The sequence below is a fragment of the Propithecus coquereli genome, unplaced genomic scaffold (genome assembly GCF_000956105.1).
Source record: "Propithecus coquereli isolate 6110/MARCELLA unplaced genomic scaffold, Pcoq_1.0 Scaffold57, whole genome shotgun sequence".
NCBI classification, from domain to species: domain Eukaryota; kingdom Metazoa; phylum Chordata; class Mammalia; order Primates; family Indriidae; genus Propithecus; species Propithecus coquereli.
Genome location: NW_012151618.1, coordinates 1,043,838 through 1,068,555, shown reverse-complemented (window position 1 = coordinate 1,068,555; position 24,718 = coordinate 1,043,838). Strand labels below are relative to the sequence as shown.

Sequence of the window (24,718 nt, the reverse complement as noted above, 5' to 3'; positions counted from 1 at the left end):
ACATCCACATTTTTGTATCAGCAGTTTGTGCTTTTTATTGTATGAACATATCACAATTTATCTAGTCTAATGGGTGAACATTTGGGTTTTTCTAGTTTAGGGATATTATGAATAAAGCTGCTATGACATTCATGCTTTTTTTCCCTGAGGAAATAAAAGTATATCCAGGAGTAAAATTGCTAGGTCACAGAAGACATATGTATGCTCAGCTTCAGTAGGTCCTACCAACCAGTTTTCCAAAGCGGTTGTGCCACTTTATACCCCCATCAGCAGGGAAAGACATTTCAAGTTCTCCACATCCTTGCCCACGCTTTGTATTGCCAGTCTTTTTCATTTGAGGTACTCTGGTGGGCAAGTAGAGGTATCACGTTGTGGTTTTAATTTGTATTTCTCTGATGACTAATGATGTTGAGTGCGTTTTTATATTTTTATTGACCATATGAATATCCTCATTTGTGAAGTGACTATTCAAGTCTTATGCCCATTTTTAAAATACTTTTTATTGAGATATAAAACTCACAACATAAAACTCACCATTTTAAAATGTATATTTCAGTGGTTTTTAGTTTATTTACAAGGATGTGCAATCATCACCACTATCTAACTCCAGTGTTTTCATCGCCCCAAAAAAGAAATCCCATGTGCATTAAGCAGTCACTCCCAACTCCTCCTCCCCCCTTCCCCCCCTTCCCTCCTTCCTCCCTCCTCAGCAACCACTAATCTGCTTTCTGTCTCTATGGATTTGCCTATCCCGGACATTTCACATAAATGGAATCATACAGTATGTGGCCTTTTGTGTCTGGCTTCTTTCATAGTATAGTGTTTCCAAGGTTTGTCCGTGTCATAGCATGTATCGGAACTTCATTCTTCTTTATTGCCAAATAGCAGTCTACTGCGCGGATGGTCAACATTTTGTTTATCCATTTATCAGTTGGTGGATGCTTGAGTTGTTTCCACTTTTTGGCTAATAATGCTGCTACAAACATTTTATATATAAGTTTTTATGTGAACATACATCTTCAATTATCCTGGGTATACACCTAGAAGTAGGATTGCTGGGCCACGTGGTAACAACTTTATACTTGACTTTTGAGTAACTGCTGAGCCGCTTTCCACGCTGCACCAGTGGAAAATGGCTACCCCGCTTCACATTCCCACCAGAAATGTATGAGGGGTATTTTACCCACTTTTAATTGAGTTAATAAAACATTATTTTAAAAGTGAAAACTGGATATGCCCTATCTATTCAACCACAGGAGACTGGTTTAATAAATTATGACACTCCATAGTATAGAATAATGCTGAAGCTATTACCAAAAAAGGTAGATCTACAGGTATTAAAAGAATAAGTTAGATGAAAAAAGTAATTTTCATAGCTATTTTATCAGTTATTCGCATAATTAGCAATGCTATATCTATCTGTTTGTGCCAGAAAAGTCTAGAAGAATGAACAACAAACTGAACAAGAGAGTGGGAATGCAGGGTATGCAGGGAGACTTTCAATTTTCACTTTCTAATCTTTGGTATTGATTATTTTTAAAATAAACGTGTATTTCCTTGGTAATTGTTAAGCCATATATTTAGGTAAAACAGACATCAAAGAAATTTTGTGCTTGCCATAAGATTATTAGGAGAAGGTTTGAGAAGTTCTATGAACTCCTATTGTAGAGCAACTTCATGTTAAAACTTGTTAAAATAGGGGCAATTTTGTCTTTATTGTCAAAATGCTCATTGAAGTATTTCCTCTGTGAGAAATTTCTTCATCATAAAAATAATTATTGACAATAAGTACAACAGAATGTACTAACATTTAGCTCATGATATAAGTACTGAATGAAAAACATCAAGATATAGAAATATAAACAATATACATAAACAGTATGACCCCAATTATCTTAAATATCTATTATTACGTAGAGGAAAATGTGAAAAGGAGTCTCTCTGGGTGGTGGGATTATAGGTGATTATCTTCTTTATACCTTTTTGATTTTTTCAAACTTCCTATAATGAACATGTATAACATTCGCAGTTTAAAAATACTTTAAATTTAGTTTGTAGCTTACCCATGTTTAACCAACCAGGTCTAAAATGGAGCTATGTGGTATGATTTAAGGCTGATATGACTGAAAAATTGTTGTCTCCATTAAAAAATGGTGTTTTCCAAGAATATGCAAAGACATGTGAAGATGAAAATGCTGTGAAGCAAAAAACTGAAGTTCAAAATCGTATGTGGCACATAATTCCAGTTTTGTAAAAGGTACACACACATATGTACTTATGAAGATACTAAAAGGAAACATAAATGCTAACAGGACAGCTATTTGTTGGTGTAGGGCATATAGGTGATAACTTTTCCTTCTTCAAGTCCTTCTGTTTCCAATTATTTCTAATGAACATTATAAGCAGCTTTTATAATTTGAAACAATAAAATGCAGTCTGAGAAGAAAACCTGTCTCTACCTAGATCTGGAATATTGGCAATTTTTTCTACTTCTGTTTTTCTTCTCTCCCATAACTCCCAACCATGCTTCCATTCCTTCTCCACTGGGTCCCTTGGGTTCCTCTTGCCTTCCATTCCTGTGGCTGCTACTCTGGCCACAGTGCATTTCCTCTTCTCCGGAATATGATAACAGTCTCTTAACCTAGTTCATCTTCCTGATGTCCGTTCTCTCTCTGACCTATTTCTGGAAGCACAAATGCTGGAATAATCCACCTGAATGATGTCGTTCCCCTGTTTAAAAACCCGTGGCTCGCTAATGCTATTACTTGGAGTCCTCAGCCTGACCTTGTTACTGGCCGCTTTTGCAGGATTGGGGAATGGGGACAACAGTTACCAAGCCCCCACCGTGGGCCAGGGTCTGGTGGGCAGGCCCTTTTGCATTCTTGAGCTCATCTTTTGTAACAAAACCGAGCAGCCTGACAGTGCTAGCTCACAGTAAGGGCTGTAGAGTCACAATCCATACAGACTCAGGCTCCACCGCTGACCTTGAACTTGTTTCACCCCCGTGTTTCCTGAGCTGTAACGCAGATGTCCTGCCGCCCTCCCAGAGTGGTTGTGAGGCGCTAGGGCTGAGCAGCATTTCGTGGCGGTCAGTAGCTGGTTCCCTTGTCAGCTGCTGTCCCTAAGGGACTGCCCTCTACTCCTTTGTGCCTAAAGTTCTCAAGAGCTGTGCCAGCTGCCCCTCTGCTTTAGGAGTTGAGCCCAACTCATGAGCTCCCCGTTCTCTCTCCAGCCCCATGGTGACCTCTGCATGGCAGACATTCCCCCTGATAAATGTTCCCACTGTCACCTCCCCGACAAATACGTCCCTCTCAAATTCAGCTCTGTTGAAACGTCAGACCTGAAATATCTTTATGCTCAGGGGGTCATTTCTTAGAATCTTAATATGGCTCACTCTTTGGCATACGATCAAATTGACAGGGCTGCCTGGGCATGGTGACTCGTGCCTGAAATCCCAGCACTTTGGGAGGCCGAGGAGAGAGGATTGCTTGAGGCCAGGAATTTGAGCCCAACCTTAGCAACATAAAAAAACTCCGTCTCTACAAAAAAATAGAAAAATTATCCAGCTGTGGTAGCACTTGCCTGTAGTCCTGAAGCAAGAGGATCACTTAAGCCCAGGAGTTCAAGGCTGCAGTCAGCTATGATCGTGCCACTGCACGCCAGCCTGGGTGATAGAGTGAGACTCGGTCTCTAAAAACCAAGAAACGAAAAATTAACAGGAATAAGCTGGCTGCTTCCTTCCCCCTTGACCTCTCTGTCCTCCGTCTCCAACAACGGCAACATGACCCTCCGTCTCCCAAACAGAAACCTTGGCCATATCACAGATGCCTCCCTGTCCTTGTCTCCGCATGTTGCAAGTCTAGCTCCTTCTCCTTCTCCTTCCTAAGCATGACCCAAGTCCATCCCACTGCGTCGCTTTCATCCAGGACCTCCTGGTGTCTTGCCTGAGCTGTCGCCAGGGGCTCCTCTTGCTCTTTCCTCAGCATCTCCCGCCACCCCTCCTTCCCGAGGCAGCAGGGACTGTGCTATTGCTGCCACTCAGGGCAGCATGACTTTGGTCATGCAAACTCACTATTACTTCTGACCTTGAGCTAAGTGCTTTCCACACTGTCTCTTATAATTCCCCTGACACCCCAGAAGTGTAGATTTTAAGATCGCCATTTCATAGATTAGCAAAACAAAGCTTCAGAGAGGTCCAGTAACTAGCCTTGGCGGAGCCAGGAACTGGGCAGTGAGCCTGTCCCTTTAACCACCAGATGGTTTTGCTTCCTCAAGGGTGTCTCCGCCCGTGGCCTGGGCCTGTCTGCTGACTTCCGGGTGAACAGGCAGGACCCTGGGTCTTTGGCTGTCAAATGTTTAATGAGTGGGTGCCTGCCTTGCCGGGAACCAACGCCACACTTACATGGCCTTGTGGCTTTGTCACCATTTGCTGACTCTTGTCTTTACTCCAAAAGTCCACCCCGAGGGGAGGAATGTTTTTAAAAGTTTTAAATTATAGCATCCATCACAGCAGCGATTTCCACTGTGAAACCCCACAGAACTGATACTGTGCTGCAGAGATCAACCCGATGGTGTCCACAAGCTGCCAAAACAACCGGTAAAACGTGTTAGATTCAGAAAACCTATTGTCTGCCTCTTTCTCACTGGTTAAATAAATGAGTTGTGTTGACCCAGCGTGTTGTAATAAATCAAAGGTTACAAATTAACTGCATATACTTTATCCCGCACGCATGTAGAAGTCTGAGCAATTACCATGATAAAAGGAAGAAGAGGTTTTACAAAGTTTTTCTCACACCCCTCTCCTTTTTCCATTTTTTTCAGCTTCATCTTGGGTAAAAGATGTGTGATCAGACGTTTCTAGTTAACGTATTTGGCTCATGTGACAAATGTTTCAAACAAAGGGCTCTGAGACCAGTTTTCAAGAAATCTCAACAACTGAGCTACTGTTCAACATGTGCAGAAATTGTAAGTGCCACTTTTTAAAAATTTGGGTCACCTATCTTAAAACAGTATCTGATAAGAGTCCTGTGGCAGATGAGTTGCGATGGCATCAGTTTACACAACACGAAATTTTCTGCATGCCTGGGCTTTCCAAGGCAGTGTAGCACAGGGGGTCAGAGTGCGGACTCCGATGTCCAATGGCCTGGGTTCAAATCCTATTTATGTTCCTAGTTAGTGGTGTGCCAAGGAGGTCCTCACCTCTCTCCTGAAGCCTGTTTTCCCATGTGTAAAATAGGAATACTACTAACATCTCTATCATAGGGTTTTGTGAGGATCAAATGAGTTCATTTGATAAAGTGTTTAAAACAGTACCCAGTAGAAGTGCTCAATGACCGTTTTAGTTATTATTATTTCTTAGGGCTAATGCTTTTTTCTTCTGTCTTCTGCCAGTCTGCCTGGCAGGCAACCAAGCTAAAAAAGAGTCTGGCAAATAAACAATCTGGGAGCACTTTTCCGAGGATGCTGTTCCAGCTGTACGTAGGTAGAACTTCATTGATCGAACCATACAGGGACAACGTAGTGAGCAAAATGAAGCTCAAAAAGTGCTCCTTGGGCTTAAGCCTTCAGGGAGGGCCAGGAATTGAATACAAATCCTGGCATTTTTCAAAGTACACAAAATCAAGTCCTCACCAGAGATGGCTATGCCCAGGCTTTAGATCTTGCTGCAAAAATGCTCACAGTATCCCTGAAGCCCTAGGAATTTGTCGTCAGATTTGCAAAGCTGTGCTCAATAGCATGGCGGAGCAGAGCCCCCAACTGGTGACCAGTGGTACAGCATGCCTCCAGGAAAACCCAACAGGAAATCCCCATGTTATCAATGTATTTAAATATATATGTATATCAAAGAGAGGAAAGATGACTTTACATTTTCTCCAACTGGAAAAGAAAAGGCACTTTGTATGCTCTCGATTCCATTGTAACCCCTCATAGTAATTACATTTCTAAAAATTATTTCCATGAAGCAAATGGCAAGTATATAGCCCAGGGGGGGCATAAAAAGGCTTTGGTACTGCACAGTAATTCTGGTGTTTCTTCAGGCTCGGTGTAACAGGCTTCTAGCTGCAGTATATTTTGTTCTTAACTTGACTCTGCAAACTGTAAAACTGAAGACATTGAGTTCTTAAAGCAAGGCTGCTTTCTGGGGGTCCTACCCTCCTATTATTTATTAATCTAACTCTTCTGCCTTCAAGCTTCCTCTGTGGGCAGAATAAGCCCAGAATCGCAGATTTTTGGGTCTTCAGTAGCATCATAGGTGTTCCAAGCTCAGGGGCCCTGCCTGGAGATGCTCTTCCAGGGGACTATGACTGCTCATCTCCACCACAAGCATTTGGGGCTTCCCAGATACTCAGACAGCATCCTTAGCTGAGGAGACATGCGATGGCTGACAGCGACTTTTCCTCCAGGTGTTTGGGATTATTTAGACATAGCCCCCCAGTGGACTCTTTTCATGAATAGGGGTGCCCCTGTAGCTCAACCACTGCTGAAATATAGCCAACCTCAACTTGTCTAATCTCCAGCTTCCTCCCTTCTAAAAAGGAGTTACCACCAAAGTACAGGAAGCCACTTTGCAAACTTTGCCCCACCAGTAAAATGTACATGGCGTCATCTCTAGACGGTTGACTCTCCGGCTTGGAGGATGTTTGGGGTTTATTTTACACAAAGATCCCCCCATCCCCTGCCAGAGGAGGGCACACACCCGTGTGAAGCACCACCTGCCCCAGGTCTTCATAGGCAGCCCCTGAGCCATGTGCACACTTGTCCCACGATGGTCCAAGGAGATGATGCTTTGCCTGGGCCTCCTAAGATGGGCCTTGTAAAAAGTGTCCTCCATGACCTAGTGTCTCATTTCAATTACTCCATGTGAACTCCTCAGGTGTATCAGGCAGCCTCAATGATAACAGTGAGCGGTACTGTGTGCCACGCATCACGCGCTCTGAATGCTGGACTATCCCCCATTTACAGATGAGCAGCCCGAGACACAGAGAAGTCGGTCACCCCAGGCCACACAGCAGAGCCAGGATTTCCCCCCAGGCAGTCTGTTCTAGATAGAGCCTGTGCTCTTAAACTTTGCTCTTCAAACCCTGAAACAGATGTAATATTTTTGCTTTTATATTTTTATTATTTATATTTATAATTATATAAATTGTATGTATATAAAACATTTGTTTATATTTTGTTTTATTTTAATTACATAATTTATATATTTTATATATTCTGTTTTATACATCCACTTAACAAACCAGCATTAACTGAGCACCTACCATATGCCAGAATTATGCTAAATGCTGAGGATAAATGATGAATAAACCTATATTGATGGGAAGGGAGAAGGGAACTGGCAGCTAATAAGCACCTGCTATGTCTGCAGAAGTCTGCTAAGAGCTTTCACTCACATGATCTTATTTAATTCTCATAACAACCCTATGAAGTAGATACTATGAAGTAGACTTTCCAGATAAGGAAATGAAGGATCTCAGACTAACCTGCAAAACAACTACGTACAGATGAATATAGATTCCTTTCAACTTTTCTCAGAGAAGGCCCAGCACAGCAAGTAGAGGCTGGGTTTCTCTGGCAAGGAGGGGATATGCAGAGGGCAGGGACAGCAGCCGAGATTCTGCTTGATGATGTTCCCTCCAGAATTTGTAACCTTGACCTGCCTTCCCATTCTGCACACAAACTCAGGCAAGATCGCATAGAGGGGAAAAGGGAGGCAGCACGGTTTGGGTCATCCACGCCGAAGTCCAGAGGCTGTTGGAGCCAGACTGCTTGGGTCCAAATCTTGTCTCCTCCTCTTTCTTGGACTGTGACCCCTGAGAGATTACTGAGCCTTTCTCTTCCTCAGTTTCCTCATCTGTAAAATGGAGATAATAGTGCCCATTCAGGGTGACTCCTGTGACGACTGAACAAGTTATTAAAGTACTTAGAACAGTGCCTAACATTTTAGGTGACCAGGGAGAGGGGATGCTTGAGTCTGATACAAGTCACTAAATGCGTGTTCTTGGGAGAACTGTAGCCTCAGAAGAGACGTGAGAGACCACCGGGCTCAGAAGCCCCAGGTCCGCGCCTGCGCACCTGCCAACCCACCGCCACCCGCTTTTGCTGCCCCAGGCCAGGGAGCGGATTCTCAGTGAAGAAAAGGAAAGCTAAGGGCGGGCCTCCTAATGCTGCAGAGACCCTAGAGCTTTCAGAGGCCACACTAGTTTTATCTTTGTATATTTAAGTCAACAAGCAAGGAAAGTTTCCGGGTAATTGTGGGGTGAACATCACAGCTGCAAGGGTCGGGCCTCGTGGCTGTCTCCTCTCTGGTCCTCTCTCTGTTGGCAGCAGCCACGGGCCCGCACATCAAATTCCAAAAGGAAGAGATTTGCCCCAAGGGTGGGGAGTGGGGGAAACGGAAGGGCTGTGTCGCTGGGACCCTCACCAGTCTCCCCAGGAGCCCAGAGTCCTGAGCTGAAATCCCAACTTGGCCCTTCCCTATCGGGCAAATCACCTAAGATGGCCAAGCCTCAGTTTCCCCACCGGTAAAATGGGCGCGACGCTCCCTGCTTCTCCCGGGTGGTGTCCCGGCAGCGCAGACTCGGGCCCCGCACCGGGCACGGCGCCAGGGCGCGGGGTGGGGGAGCGGGCGGGGGGGTCAGAGGTCGCGGGGTCGGCCCGGCCCGCAGCCGCTCGCGTCACCGCCGGAGGGCGGGGCAGGGGCGGCGCTCGGGGGGACGCGGCCGGAGCGCCCGCCGCGGCTCGGCGCATCCCCGCTCTCCGCTTCTCTCCCCGCCGCGTCCCCGCGCGAAGATGGCAACAGACGGGCTGCACGAGAACGAGACGCTGGCGTCGCTGAAGAGCGAGGCCGAGAGCCTCAAGGGCAAGCTGGAGGAGGAGCGGGCCAAGCTGCACGACGTGGAGCGTGAGTGCGGGCCGGGGACGCGGCGGGCGGGGGAGGGCCCGGGCCCGGCGCGCACGTGAGGCGCGGGGAGCGGCCCCAGCGGGTCGCGGCACCTTGCAGAACCCCCGTCCGCTAGCGGAGGGCCAGGGGACCAGGTGCCGTCGTCACCTGCCTGGAAGATGCAGACCGATCGCGCTCCTGCCCCTCCCCGGCGGAGGCTTGCGTGGGGCGGGGTGTCCGTAGTGACGAGCGCGGCGAGCCCGTGTGGGCGCGGCCTGGGAGACACTCCTGTTTTGTTTTTGAATCATCGTCTGGCTTTCCCCATCGCTGTTGTGTCGTTTCGCAGTTTTGCTTTTACAGGGAATGAGAGTCTGATTTCAAAGCTTATTTTTCCACCCTCCCCCCTCTCCTTGCGGGAGGGGAGCTGGAAGGGGGAAGGGACGCAGAGGAGCTTGCCAAATCCAACCTTTCAGTTCGCTTAAGGCTGTTTCCGAAGCTTTTGGATAGATGCGGTGTGATTGGCATGAAAGAGCAGTAGCACTCTTAAACTTGCGTTATCGATCACCACCATAATTCAGAGCTGGCTCTGTGATTTTTTAAGAGTGAGCTTAAATAGCCAGGGTCCAGGACTCTTGGCCACATCAGCTTTCCCTTACTTGGCTGGATGGTTGGTCCTCATCAGAGCTTGGGCCGAGGGCCAGGCTTGGGGAAGTGAAGTGGTCTCACCTGCTTCCTTTCCAGCTCTGGGAGTGGCTCCTCCCCTTGCCTGAGCAAGGCCTCCCACGCTGCCCTCATGCTCACCTAGATACCCTGCTCCTGCCATTCCTAATTGGTACCACCCTTTAAATCTCATTTGGAAAAGAAAAATGGGGTTCATGCCAGGGTCTTTACCATTTGATTTCTTTGAAAATCACTTGGTAGAAGTAAATGACCTGAATCTACCGTGTGTTGTACTTTCTCCTAGGGCTTCCTTTAAATAGGAGGCACTCTAAGCTCCTGTATTGTTTAGAAATGTGTCCAGCTATAATTAACCGTAAACCCCAAATAAAGTAGTTAAGAAAGTTGGGAGTTATTTTTCTTATATAAAAAGAGCAAAGGTTTGTTTCCCCCGCTTTGGTTCATCTATGCAGCGTACCATCAGGGGCCCAGGCTCCTGCCTTTCTTCTCCACACCTTAGAGCACTGGCATTTGCCCCATGATTATAATGTGATTGCCACAGCTCCAAACATCACTTCTCTATCCCAGGCAGGAAGAAGGGGGAATATGGACACCAGTCTCTGTTTGCTCCTTCTTATCAGGAAAGCAAAGGTTTTCCCAGGAACCCTCCTTTCTTCCTCAAGATTTCTGTTTGCACTTGGTCAGAACCAGGCTACAAGGCTGGGCTTGGTGGCTCATGCCTGTAATCCTAGCATTTTGGGAGGCTGAGGCAGGAGGATTGCTTGAGGCCAGGAGTTTGCGACCTGCCTGAACAAGAGCAAGACCCTGTCTCTACCAAAAAAAAAATAATAATAATAATTAATTAATTAAAAGAATTTAAAAATAAAAAGAACTAGGCCACATGGCTACTGTAAGGGTGTCTGGGAAGGGGAGAACTGAGCTGGCTGTGCACATCATCATTCCCAAACACAGTGTGGTTTCTCCTATCAGGGAGGAAGCGGGGAGTAGATATTGGGAGGCATGAGACTGGGTCTGCCCCATTTCCATTGCAAATTCCTACACTCTGCAGATGACAGTGATGATGCTGTTAGTGCCTCTGAAGCAGGTTGTCTAACTCCTTCATTTGATGGGTGAGGAAACTGAGGCACAGAGAAATTAAAGGACCTGCCAAAGGCCCCCTGCTAATAAAAGGTGAGACCAGGATTACCCCTGGACAGTCAGACCACCAGCTCAGCTCACTTCAGCGTTTTTTGGCCAAACTCCTTTGAGCTTCACGCAGAGAGGATTCTTCAGAGATTCACCAACCCAACAGTGCAGGCTTCACCCTGGGATATTTTCAGCCTTTTCTGTGAATTTGTAAATTGCCTTACGGCAGAAAGATAGTAGAGATGCCCCTTTTCAACATGGAACCCCAGGGAGTGAATTTGTTCTATGCAAGAGAGGAAGCTGTTGCTGCCCTGCCAAGAGTGCAGTGCCCTTAAAAGCCAGGGCCAAATTTTGGTCCCACCGTGCTCACTTGCGTGTGTCAGAGTTTTGGGGTTTAAAAGACCAGAAGGCATGTGGCGGAGTTCCCCTTTATTCCCCTGCAGCTTCCAGACCACATATCTCCCCCCGTCTCTCCTCCTTCCCCCCACAAAACCGTGTCTCCTTCTAAGGCTCTTGTCATCCAGCCTACCTCTTTCCCTTTAACATTTCTCCTGTTCTCTCATTTCTTAAGGACTTTGGCATTTTTTAGGACTGTGGCTTGAGTCTTGCTTTTGACCCCAAGCCCTACCCCATCCTGATGTCTTCAGGGTCCACAGGGATGCGCCTCGTGACACTCTGGCCCCTCACCACGGCAGCCCCTGCTGCACACACCTGGCATCTGTCAACCCTCAGAACTGCTCTCCCTCCCAGACCTCTGATCGCTGTGTCCTGTCCTGACCAGTCTCTCCCCAGGGCATCTGCTTCCTCCAGGACCCTGGCTCTCCTCTCTCCTAGTCTCTTGGTTCCTTCTCTTCTCCTCTTCCCTCAGTATCCAGCTTTGAGACTTTGGCCCACCGTCTCAGCAACAGTCTTGCCACCTAAACTTAAATCCCTTGTCCTCCTGTCTGTCCATCAGAGCCTTCCTGCAGAGCCTCAGCCCTGGATGGATCCACTAGCTCTTTTCCCTCTCTCTCTCTTTCTCCCCGCTTTCTTCCTTCCCTCCCCCTCCCCTTCTCTCTCTCTCTCTCTCTCTACCCCCCTCTGGTTCCTGAACATCAGATGCTGCTGGAGAAACGGCACGGGCACGGCACGGCACCCAGGAGTCGTGTTGACACCATTGTTAGTTCCACAATCACTAGTTCTCTGGGGCTTTCAGAGCTGCCTGGCAGTTTCGTGGGTGAGCTCCTCCTCCCTCGCTACCCTTCACTCTTGCTTCCTCCTGCAGGGAAAATGGGAGCTGGAAGCTGACTGCTCAGCTCACACTTCCAAACCCACCTGCACGTGCACTGACCTGCACCTGTCCCCTTCCTGGCTTGGGTCCGTTCCCTGCCACCCCCAGGCTTAGGATCTTGTCTCCAGCCTTCAGTAACCTTGGCCTGGCAACGGTTCCTTCCATCTCTGTTGAGATGTGCACGTGCCCAAGTCCTTCATTATTCAACACTTTTTGCCAGCCCATTATGTCAGGCACTGTCCTCAGCCCTTGGGGACACCGCACTGAATAAATCAGACAAACTTCCCTGACTCCCTCCCTCAAGGCGCTTCCATTCTATCGTGGGAGTCGGGACAAATGAGTAAAGCGGACGGTATGTGTTAGAGAGAAAAGAACTAAAGCGGGGAGGTGGGACAGGAGGTACGGGGCAGCAGGAGGAAGTTTTGGAGAAGGTGGCCCAGGGAAGCCTCGTTGGGAAGGGCCTCCGAGACCTGAAGGAAGGGAAGGACGAGCGATGGACTGTCAGACACACTGTCACGGGGCAGAGCACTTCAAGCCAAGGCAGAGTGGGGCAAAGGCCCAGTGGGAGAGGAGGAGGCAGGTTGGGGGTGGCAGGTCATGCGGGCCTTTGGGCCCAGAGAGGATCTGTTGGAGGGTTTTGAGAGAAGGGCCTGATGTGTGTTTTAATGGGGTCACTCTGCCTGCTGGGTATGTGGGACAACAAGACGGTTTGAGGGAGGGACGTGAAGCGTGAGAGGTAAGTGGCCTGGGGTATAGGATTCTTACAAATGCGCCTTCCCTCTTAGCAGAGAGCGTCCAGTTCCGAGCGGAAGTTACAGCTGCAGATGAAAGAGTGAGAGGGCATTTCTGAGCTTGTCTTGGTCCCTGCGTTACCCCTTCAGCTGCTCTCACCCCACTCAGACTCCCCCAGCTCCTTCCTGCGGAGCGTGTTCATCCCCAGCACTCGGGTGGAAGGGGGGGGGGTGCTGTGGTCTGCAGCTGTGCAAGCAGCTAGGCGTCAAACCATGTGCCCTCACTTTGCCCTGTGTGAAGGACAGTGGCAGCATCCCCATCTGGGGATGGGACGCAGGGGCTTGGCACAGTCAAATAATTTGCGTGGGGTCATGCAGCTCCTTAGTGTTGGGCTGGGATTCAGTTTGGGAGCCATGTCCTTTCTCTGCTGGGCTCCCCGCTGAGCAAGTGGTGGCCATCCTGGGGGCAGGGTGGGAAGGGTCTGGTCAAGCTGGGGAGGGGCATAAACTGAACGTGGTGCGCTCCCCAGAGCAGAGGTGGCATGGTACACTGTCCTGCGTCTCCCCTTAGCAGCCGGCGTATGGCAGCCTCTTAGTTGGCAGGTGTGTTTGTGACACACACAGGCCTCACTTCTTGCCCACCTGGGATTCCCAGCCCCTGCTTCATGATGACCCAGCAGATATTTCCCACTTTGGAGTCCAAGGACAATTTCCTGTGAAGTGGGAACATGAGGCCAGATGTGAACATTTACAGTACAAATTAGGGTGTGTAGCTGGACACCAGGGGGTCATGGTTTATTGCCCAGAGCAACATGTGTTGGATGCCTGCATGTTTTTGCATTTTGGTGGTGGTGTATAGACGGTCCTATGGCCTCTGCCCTAATCGGGGGACCCCTTTAGGCTATAAGCTAAGGTGACCAGTGTTTGCCTGGGATGCTCGGGTTTAAAATGCAAAGTCCTGCATCCCAGGAAACCCTTCAGTCCTAGGCAAACTGGGACAGTTGGTCACCTCCTATTAGCTCGGACTTGCCCAAATTCTTGCCTTAAACAAAGTCAGCACGACAAAATTATAGAGCACAAACTTAAGGAAAAACTGAACTTTTCCCGGCTGCAGACCCTGAGTTCTTCAGCCCCCATCCCTTGGGCCCTCAGCCCCAAGCAGCCCTTGGCCAACGCGAGACACAGGAAGCAGCGTGTGTGGGTCATCTGTGGGAAGCCCTGTCAGACTCCACAGCCCCAGGCCCCAACTCCAGGGGGCCCCACTCTCCCCCTTACTCCCCAGGAGCCTCCTGCTGGTCCCCAGATCTTTCTCCCTGTGCTTTCTGCGTGTCTTCCACCGTGGGCGCGAACTCCCTCGCTCGATTCTAGGCACTTTAGAATCACACAGTACGGTCCGTGTGAGTTTCCTATTGCTAGTGTACAAATTTCCACAACCTTAGTGGCTTCTAGCACCATAAATTCATTCTCCTGCTGGGGTCAGAGGTCTAAAATGGGTGGGCAGGTCCTTCTTGAGGCCGTATGAGAGAATCCGTCCCTGACCTTTCCTGGCTCCTGGAGCTGCCCGCGTGCTGAGCTCTGCCCAAGGCCCCCATTGTTCCGATCGTTGCTTCTGTGGTCACATCTCTTTCTCCAACTCTGCCTCTCCCGTCGCCCTCTTATTAAGACCCTTGTGATTACATTAGGCCCACCTGGATAATCCAGGATCATCTCCCCATCTCAAGATCCTTAACTTAATCCCATCCACAAAGGCCCGTTCGCCATATAAAGCAGCATATTCGCGGGTTCCAGGGATTAGGATGTGGACATCTTTGGGGAGCCATTATTCGCCCCACCACATAGTTTTTAGATCTAGGGGAGTCACCTGCTTCAGCCTAAGCCTGCAGGCACAGAACATTTTCTTCTCCTCCCAGCGGCCCCCTCCCTTCCAGAAGAGAAAGCAGCGGAGATCCAGGAAGGGGTTGAGGGATTGCACTAAGGTTTCGTAGCTGCTCCGGAGTAGAATAGGGTACAGCCAAGGTTCAGGCTCTGATCCTCCTCACCATGCCAGACCTTCTTTTAGAAAGTTGAGATTAGCATGAGAAAGAAAAAGGAGTAAATCAATGAAAAAAAATTAAATATGTATGTATGTATGAAAAGGTGTCACAATTTTTTAAAGTTGGTTTTAAAAAAAGCAAAGTGCCAAGCAATATATAAGCTGATCTCATTAAACAAGAGATGCTTGCGTATACATTACATGTCTGGAAGGGTACACAAGAAACTTCTTATCTCTAGAGAGGGGTATGCAAAGTAGAGGTACTTTTCATTTTATATCCATTCGTACATTTACTTCTTTTATAATAAAAAGACAAAAATGAGTACTAGAATGGAAGTCAAGGTCGTGAAAGAAAGGAGGGGGAAACACTTCAACTTTAAAGAGCTTTTAACTTGAAATTAAACTGAGGAATGATCTGGAAGACAGGCTGAGAGCAGGAAGGACATGGTGTTCATTTCAGCCAACATATATGACAGCCTCCTGGGGCTGCGTGGGGGCGTCTTCCAGATTCCCAGCTCCTTTGAGGCCGATTCTATTATTGTTAAGGAACAAAGAAACTCAAAGCAAATTTCTGTAATTTCTGTGAGTACAAATCCAGACTAAATTTGGGGTAATCACAGGATTTATCATTAGATGCTATTGACTGTTCTATCTCTTCTCAATGTAATTTTGTGAAAAGTTTTATTCTCAAATGCTTTATGGCTAGAGCCTTGGACTATTCTGATTTTGTGGCTTATGGGAAAAATTTGGGAAAACAGAAGCTTCTCGATTAGCCTGAAACAAATATGTTCATTGACTTTTTCCATATTCTAAGGAAACATGCTCTGTGTACTGAGGCTTGTAGAACTTAGCTTCCCTGCAGACATCCTCTTCCCCGGAGCTCTGCGACATGCCTCCTGCAGCCGTCAGAGGGAGCAGAAAGCAAATCTGCCTTTCATTTCCCCGCCCCTTGCTTTTCTCTGCATTCATAATTACACACGAGCTAGGTAATGCAAGTGTTTTTAGAGGACCTTCATAATAGACTAATGCTCACTGTGGAAAATCTAGAAATATAGATGAAAATAAGTCATTTATAATTCCACCACCTAGAGGTAGCCACTTTCAATATTTTGATGTATTTCATGGCTTATGTTTTCATGTTTGTGTATATATTTATAAAGATACTTGGGGATTGTACTAGATATAGGGTTTGAGCCCAGTTTTGACATTCAACACAATGAATTCAGTAGCTTCTTTTTTCGGGGCAGGGGTTTGGGAGGGGACAGTGTCTTGCTCTGTTGCATGGGTTAGAGTCTAAAGTGCAGCAGTGTCATCAAAGCTCACTACATCCTCAAACTCCTGGGCTCAAGTGATCCTCCTGCCTCAGCTTCCTGAGTAGCTGGGACTACAGATACGTGCCACCATGCCCAGCTAATTTTTCTATATTCTGTAGACAACAAAGTCTTGCTATGTTGCTCAGGCTGGTCTCAAACTCCTGGCCTCAGGCAGTCCTCCCACCTCAGCCTCTCAAAGTGCTGGTATTACAGGCATGAAGCACCATGCCTGGCCCATTTGCATTTCTTTTTAATGTCATCATTTAAAATTATTATATGGAGCCATATTGCCTTCCATCGTTAAAGGCTATGCCATAACTTAATCCTTCAAATTTTAATTAGGAAATTCAGGGTAGAATTTTTTGTGTGTGACTTATGTGTGGTTTTAAGGCAATTCACAAATCTCTGACAAACATATGGAAAGTAACGTGATTGTTAATGTTTTCTTTCCATACAAGTGTTTGAGGGTTTTGGATCCATCCCATCCCATTCTACCTTAGTGTAGAATCAGATTAAATAAGTTTAAAGTTAGCTTTGGATAATTTTTCCTTGATTACTTTGATCTGCCAAACAGTCATCAAAAGACTGTATAATAGTGCAAATTTGAAAGCGATTCATGATCACCTTTTAAATAGTTCTATTTTCCTATTTAAGAACATCTTGGCCGAGCATGGTGGCTCAGGCCTGTAATTCTATCACTCTGGGAGCCGAGGCAGGAGGATCACTTGAGCTCAGGAGTTCGAGACCAGCCTGAGCAAGAGCGAGACCCCATCTCTACTAAAAATAGAAAAATTAACTGGGCATCGCGGCACATTCCTGTAGTCCCAGCTATTCCAGAGGCTGAGGCAGGAGAATCACTTGAGCCCAGGAGTTTGAGGTTGCATTGAGCTGTGATGACATCACTACACTCTAGACCGGGGACAGAGTAAGACCCTGTCTCAAAGAGAGAAAAAAAAAGAGAACATCTGACTTGTCTTTGACCATGTCTTCTGTATTTACACTCAGTTTCAGAATATTCATTTTCAGGGACATTTTAGAATCTGTCCACATTTTGGTTCTTTTTGCATTGCCTCGGAATGATGGAGAAGGACCTTGTTACATATTCTTACTTTATAAATTTACATGGTTTGAATTCTTGTATATTGACCTGCACATAATACATTTTGTTTTAGGTTCATATATTCACAGATTATAAAATAATTAGCAAAACTATTCCCTGAAAGTTGAGAGGAAGCCACATCTTGATGAAAAGTTAGGTTTTGCCAGAATTATAGATTGTATCCAAGGCCCCATCTAGATAAACGCTAATACATTCATTTTAGGGAGGAAGGCACAGGCTGGGAGGAGACATTTGTTCACTGCTAATTTATAAACTGTGCCCTTCCCTCAGGCCTCATTTTCCTTTCCTGGGAAGTGAGAGGCTGGGGGAGCTAATTGGCCTTCACACTTGGTGTTCGGCCCGAGGGTAGATACGCCTCTGAGTCTGGCATCCTTCCTTGCTGTTCACCAGCTCAGCTCTCCCTTCGTCTCTTTTCTGTACTGGGCTTCTAGTAAGACTTTGTCTTTGAGCAAAAGTGGAGGCGATGGAGGGAGACTTCTGCAACTACATTGGGAGTTTGAAAACCATCCCTGCACACAGTTGGCAGAGTCTAAGCTCCACGTGGCCGGGGCCTGTCCATCATGGTCAGCCCTACACACCTGGTGCCCAGCACAGGGCCAGCCTGTGGAAGGTGCTCAGGACGTATTTGTTGAGTCACTCGGGTCTCTTCTGGCTCTAACTTTGGATGATTCTCCCAGCCAAGTGGTGGCAGAGCCAGGGTCAGGGCAGGTGTCGTGACTTCTGGTCTAGGCCCTCTGACTCTGACCCATTGATCTGGCAACATTGAGAAGTATGGGGGATCCAAGGTTGGGGTGTTTCCTGGACTAAGAAGCCATTGTCACTGCCTCACCCAGTCCTTGACTTTCTAAGGAATTATAGCCACCTGCCCAGAGTTCTCCCATTATTAGAGGTATGTGTCTGTTCTTAAGGGCTCGAGTACGTGTGTGTAAGTTCCTTAGCCTCTCTGCGCTTCAGCTGCCTCATCTATGGAAATGGAGATACAGCCTGTGCCCGTCACCCAGGAGACACGCAATCAGTGGTAGATATCGGTAACACACACTGAGAGCCTTAAAAAGTCCCTTTGACTCAGCAATCCCACTCATTGGCATTTAGCTAAGAGATAATGCAATGCAAGGGTATCATGCAGCCCTGGGACAAAGTGCCCACCAGTAGGGATTTGCGCATTATGGTATATCTACACAGTGGAATATTATACAGTGATTAAAAGTGATGGATAGTTATATTTGACATGGAAAGACATCCACAAATATACCAGGTGAAAAAGTAGGTCCCCAAAATTGTGTGTGGCATGAAATCTTCTTACACGATATACATATGTGTGCACATATGCAGAGGACAGGCTGGAAGGGTACACACCAAATGATGAGAGTCAGGCTAATCAGAATTACAAGTGATCATAAGTTTCCATTTTCTGATTATTTACTTCTATAACTATATGAACGGCAATCAAGACAAAACCCTGTCCCTTTCCATAACTCCCTCTTCTCACCCTCCCATTCTCTCCTATCGTGAACATGATCTCTAGTTCTCACAGCCTCCATTTCAAAAGCCCCATTTCCCTCCAGGTCGTGTTGTTTCCGGTTTTCCAGTCCTCAGCGCCTAGTACTCCAAATCTGCATTTGTTATTCTTGGCCTGCCAGGCACTTGATAGGCACTTTAATTTGCCTTCCCAGTTAAACCTCAGGACACTCTGATGCATTGGGTCATTGTTTTCCATTTTCCTGAAAAACAAACAAAAATAGATATTAAGAAGCTAGCTTCCCACCTACCCTTTTCACCGCAACTCCTCTGCATCCTTCAGAACCAGGCTCTAGTGACATCACCTCTAATGGCCACACCTGCCAGCAGAGTCAGCCACATTGTCCCTGACATGGGTGACACTCTGTTAGCCACCATCACACATACTGTAGTTGTTCCCTGGGTGCTGGCCTGTCCGCCCCACCAGACTGTGCGCTCAGTAAGAGCAGGGACTGTCTTATTCTTTTCTGTATCTGCCACAGTACTTGGCACATAGTAGGGGTCCTGGAAACATCATGCAAGCAGTAAACATCTGCTGGCCTACACTTCTGGCTCTGTCTCTCCTCTTGAGTTCCAGCCATGGCTTTCTGATTCTGATTCCTCTTATCTGGAATGACATCCAGAATATTCAGCAGTCCAAGCTTCATGGAATCCAACTAAGCACTGAGGCAGGTGTCCACTTCCTGGACATGGGAAGGAGAGCATCCAGGAACAGGAAGTAGGCCTCATTGAAACAGCTTCTAGGCTGTTCCAGGTACATCTTGGAGGGACCACAGAGAAGTGTGGAGTAGCAGATGGCTGCGTTTTCTGGAAAGGGTCTGCCAAAGAAAGGAGAGTCTCCTAACTGGCTTCCCTCCTCCAGTGTAGTCTCCATCCACACTGTCCTCCATACTGCAGCCAGAGATAGCCAAGAAAAGGCAGATCTGACCATGTCACTCCTCTGACGACAGCAGGCTGCTGCCACAGTGGGGTAAATGAGCTCCGTTACGAGTGCATGGCGCCATTACTTGCCTGCACCTACCCCTCACCCTTCACACCCTGCTATGGTCAAGTTGCTTATACCACCACCCCTTAAAAATGCATGCTTATTTCACACTTTTGGGCCTTTGCATTCACCATTTCCTTAACTTAATGTGCTCACCTAGTACCCCCTTTCTCCTGACTCCATCTTATTCTTTAGACAAAGCTCAGATATCAGCCCCCAAAGCCCAGTGCAATGCCCCATCCTCTGAAGCAGAAGCTCTCTGTGACCACATCTAGCTTAGCAAGTCACACATTGCATTGAAATCATCCCTGTGACTCCATCTCTTCCATTGACTCTGAACTCCAAGGAGGACAGGGACAGACTCTCATACATCTGGGTGGTCCTAGACCCTCACACATACTGAAATGGGACCCATTAGGAAAGAGCTCGAGCTATCTTTAAATATTGTAAAGGTTTGTGCGTGGTAAAGGCCAAGTCCAAGTTGCTCAGGGGACAGATTAGGACCAACAGGAAGGAAAAGGAACTTTAAAGAAAAGGTTGGATGGTGAGCTCCTCGGATCAGGAAATAGGTCAAAAACCATTGTGTATCTCCCACCCCTGGTGCTAGTGAGTTCACCCTGATAAATTGAAGAGTTGCTTGGCAGCTGAAGTGGGGATGATGGATTGGGGAGTTGGGGGAGAGATACAGGAAAAGAAGGGAAAGGGGCTGGACAGTTCTGTCAGCCCACCAGAACTGCTGCTTAGGATTGCTGCAGCTGGTTGAAATGTAATAAATGCTAAGCATTTCGTTTATTTCATCAATAAATATTACTGGGTACCCAGTGTATGCCAAGCTGGAGAGTTATCGCAGCTAACTCTTACCAGGTGTTCCCTTTGTGCTGGGCTCGGACGGCCCCCGCAACCCCGTGAGGGAAGAGAGGTGGCGAGAAGGTAAAAGACTTGCTCGAGGTGGCGCAGCCGGCACGTGGCAGAGCCAGGCTTTGACTTGAGCCGCCCAGACCTGGAGCCTGGGTCCCTGACTGCCCTGCTCCAGTGACGCCTCTAAGAAAGATCAAACGAGACGGCTCCTCTGTTGTCCTGCAGCTAGGGGTTTTCCTAACAGGCTACCGTTATATTCTAGCAAATTCTTACTATACAAACCAGCTGGTTATGTTCATCATTTAAAAAACAAAAAAGTTAAATCCTAGAGGGATGGCCCATCAGAGGACAAAGGAGAAACCACATCTGCCCTGAACTGAGCTCCCACAAATAATACACAGAACATATTCAGCTCATTTCCAGATTGTTCTTACTTCCTGATATTTAATTTTTTTAAAAAATTCTTTAATTCAATGGATGTGAGATTTGGCAGATAGAAACAGGATTGAGTGGGTTGGGAATGAATCTATATGTGGGAAGAGAAAACGCAGTGAGAAAAAATAATTAATAGTTGGGACGTGTTCAGATTCACATTATGTAAGAAGGCCCTATTTTGGTTGGTGGGTGAATCATCATTTTTTTTTAAGGGACTTTAAAAAGCGGTGGTTATTCTAATGCTGAATTGGGGAAAGCAGCAATAATATTGATGTGAAGTTTCAAAGTAAATACTAAATAGAATAAACTCTGAGCTGATATAGACTTGTATAAAGTGCTTATAAGCATTCAGAAAATTCAGTCTGTCTTTAAACTTCATTCAATGTGTTTTTGTAAGGAGTGTATCTGTAACAGACTAATGTGCTGTTTGTGGCAATAAATAATGCAGTGTTTTAGCAGAAGCGATGGCATAATGGTTGCACGTTCGTGTACGACTTTATAGTTGAGCGAGTGTTTTACGGTTTGGGTTTTCACGAAGACTTTTAGCCCAGGCACACCTCTGCTGTTTCGCCACAAGAAATGGGGCAACTAAAAGGAACCCAGACTTCTTGGAGAGGTGGCTGATTCCAGGGTGAGGGCAGGGAAAGAACAAGAGACGCTTGGAAAGAGCAGTGCTCGAAGTACGATGGGGGCGTGTCACAGGGTCACGGGAGCCTGCTCAGTGGGGCCCCCGCTGGGCACCTGGGCGGTCTGGGGATCAAAGTGAGTGATAACTGGAATGGACTGTAGCCTGCGGGGTAAAGTAGGATTCCATGAGCCCACACTGCTATCAATAGATGAATAAATAAATAACTGGGAGAGGAGGAAAAGCTCCTCCTTCTATTAGAAAACCAACCAATAAGTGCAGAAGGAATGACGGACTGAGAGAAGTCACTGCTGGCCAACCATCGTCACAATAACGGGGTCAGACCAGAATCATTAATGGATGTTACAGGAGGGTATTAAATTTGAGGAGTAACGATGTGTATATAGCCTCAGGGTACATTCCCAACAAGGTACTTTCTCATTACAAAGGTAAAGTGGTCACTCTCCAGGGGAGACACCTGGCAGGCACCACCTTAACCAAATGACCGAAGTTCCCACCACCAGCAGCGAGACTAAGGGACAGATGTGCCCCAGACAGAATGCGCTAGCCAGAGGTCAGCATCCGTCTCCAGTGTTCCTGACAAACTCGCCTTCCCCAAACCTAATCTTTTTTTTTTTTCTTTCTTTCTTTCTTGAGATAGAGTCTTACTCTGTTGCCCCAGCTAGAGTGCAGTGGCATCATCATAGCTCACTGCAACCTCAAACTCCTGGGCTCAAGTGGTCCTCCTGCCTCAGCCTCCCCAGTAGTCACCACGCCCGGCTAATTTCTCTATTTTTTTATAGAGACAGGATCTCATGCTTGCTCAGGCTGATCTCGAGCTCCTGAGCTCAAGTAATCCTCCCACCTTGGCCTCCCAGAGTGCTAGGATTACAGGCGTGAGCTACCATACTCGGCCCCCAAACCTAATCTTTAGGAAGCATGAGACCAAACTAAATCAGGAAACCAAGTAACTGGACACTGAACAAACATGACAACTGAATGCTACACATGATCTTGGATTTTCTTTTACTATGAAGGATATTATTTGGACAACAGACAGAACCTCAGTAGGATCTGTAGATCAGACAGTTGTGTTGTTTCAGCATTAACTTTCTTTTATTTTTTTCGTTTTTTTTTTTAAACACCAACAAAGCAAAGACAAATCGCATTAATCTTCTGATTTTGATCATGACACTGTGGTTATTAAGAAAGTTCTTTGTCTTTAGGAAATACACATTGAAGTGTTTCGGGGGCAGGGAGGGGAGGAGGGGAGGGAGGGCTTCCCTGGAAGGGGTGCTGTTGTCATGCACTCAGACCACAGAGCCCGCCCCTCTTGGCCCCGGCCCAGGTGAAGGGGGGTGGCCACTACCCCATGGAGCTTCAGCCGCTCCCTAGAAAGGAGTGAGGGGCATGGCTTTGCCTCTCCCACCCTGTTGCCCTGTCTGTGTCCAGACACCACCTTGGCCCAGGCCATTCCCCTTGCCTGGAACCTCCTCGCCTGCCTGGACAAAGGGCGGCTGGGAGGTTTAGAGGAAGGAGAAGTTAGGAGCTCAGGTTTCTCCTTCTGGTAAGCCACTAACCAGAGAGGGAGTGTCACTTCCCAGCCACTGACCATGGGGAGGGGCCACGGGACCCTGCAGACCTCAGCTTCCTCAGCTGCATGATGAAGGGCCTGGGCTAGCCGGTCCCTGGGGCCTTCGGGCCACTTCCTGCGAACTTGCACCTGTCTTAGACTCACCAGTCTCAGCCTGTCTATAAGCTCCTAGAAAGCTCTGCCTTGGCCTCAGGAAAAGAGCTGTGGTCCCAGCCCCTGAAAGGCTGATTTTTGGAGGTCCTTCCTGGTATAGGCAGTACCATGGGCAGAGCACGTGTTCAGACTTTTAGGATATGGCGTTGATGTCCATGGACACTGCTCTTCAGTACGCTCGCAGGCGTGCTGTGTGCCGGCAGCTTGCGTGGCGGTGTACTCCTGCATTCTTCCTGCGGCCCGTGTGTGAAGCACCTGCCACGCCCCAGGCCTGTGCTAGGGACACGGGTGAATTAGACAGAGACTGCCGTCAAGGAGCAGGTGCCTCTTACAACCCTGACAGCATAGTTTTTGTAAAGTGACTAGAAAGCGATAATAAAAGACCAGAAACCCCAGCCTGGCTCCCAGTTAGTTGCATGAACTTGTGTTAGCCAGATAACCTCTGTGAGCCTCAGTCTTCTCACCTGTTAAATGGGGACAGCGGCCTCACTCTGTCGCCCACCCTGCCGACCTCTCAGAGCTGTGGCCCTTGAATGGGAGAATTCTGTGTAGTGTTTTATGAATATGAGGTGGTCTTGTTAATTCTTCAACGTGCGCATGTGGAAATGCTTTGAAAAATGTAGGATCTTAAATGCAAGGAAAGAATGACAGTGTTGTCTCTACCCTGTCCTGATTCTAAAAGATAGAGTGTTGCTGGGACGTGGTAGTGAAGACCCAGAGGACCCAGCTGTGGCGTGGAGGAGGCCCGAGGGCTGCCCCCTCTGCAGAGCCGGTGCCTGCTGTGCCAGCTTGTGGCTCAGAACCCGTTCCTCCGCAATGGAATTGATGGTGGCATTGTTTTTCCAGTGCACCAGGTGGCAGAGCGGGTGGAGGCCCTGGGGCAGTTTGTCATGAAGACCAGAAGGACCCTCAAAGGCCATGGGAACAAAGTCCTGTGCATGGACTGGTGCAAAGACAAGAGGAGGATCGTGAGCTCGTCCCAGGTACGTCGCACCTGCTGTGTAACGGGTGAGCGGATCTTCGATATTCCAGCTAAGGGGGAAAGAGCTGTCCCTCTCAGAAAGCCCTTTTCTGATCTTTGTGACTTTGCTCATTCTCCAGAGGACAACGATTTAGCATGAACAATTCTCTTGTACACTACAGAACTCCACTCATTTGGGTAGATTTGGAATTGGTAATAGTTAAAACATTGTAGACTGTGTTTGACTTCCTCGATGAACCATTCGAATTAATTTCTTCCTGAGCATATTTCTAGGTCTTATTTGTGAGTGAAACCATTTTTAAAATAGTTTCTTTTTTTTTCCAACTTGCGGGCATACGATCCCATCAATGGCTTTCTTTCAACGTAAGGAGTTTAGCAATTCTTACGTCTTAAAGAACTAACTTAAGATACATAT

At 47.3% G+C, this 24,718-nt stretch overlaps 1 protein-coding gene across 1 annotated transcript in view; it reads left to right on the top strand.

The window, feature by feature from the left end:
- The first annotated feature begins 8,719 nt into the window (after positions 1-8,719).
- Positions 8,720-24,718, top strand: part of GNB5 (guanine nucleotide binding protein (G protein), beta 5) — a 36,355-nt gene continuing 20,356 nt past the window's right edge. Inside the window, exons 1-2 of the mRNA XM_012658085.1 lie at positions 8,720-8,905; positions 24,168-24,304. Of these exons, the coding sequence (XP_012513539.1) occupies positions 8,794-8,905; positions 24,168-24,304 (249 nt within the window). The 5' untranslated portion in view covers positions 8,720-8,793. The remainder of the gene's footprint in view (positions 8,906-24,167; positions 24,305-24,718) is intronic.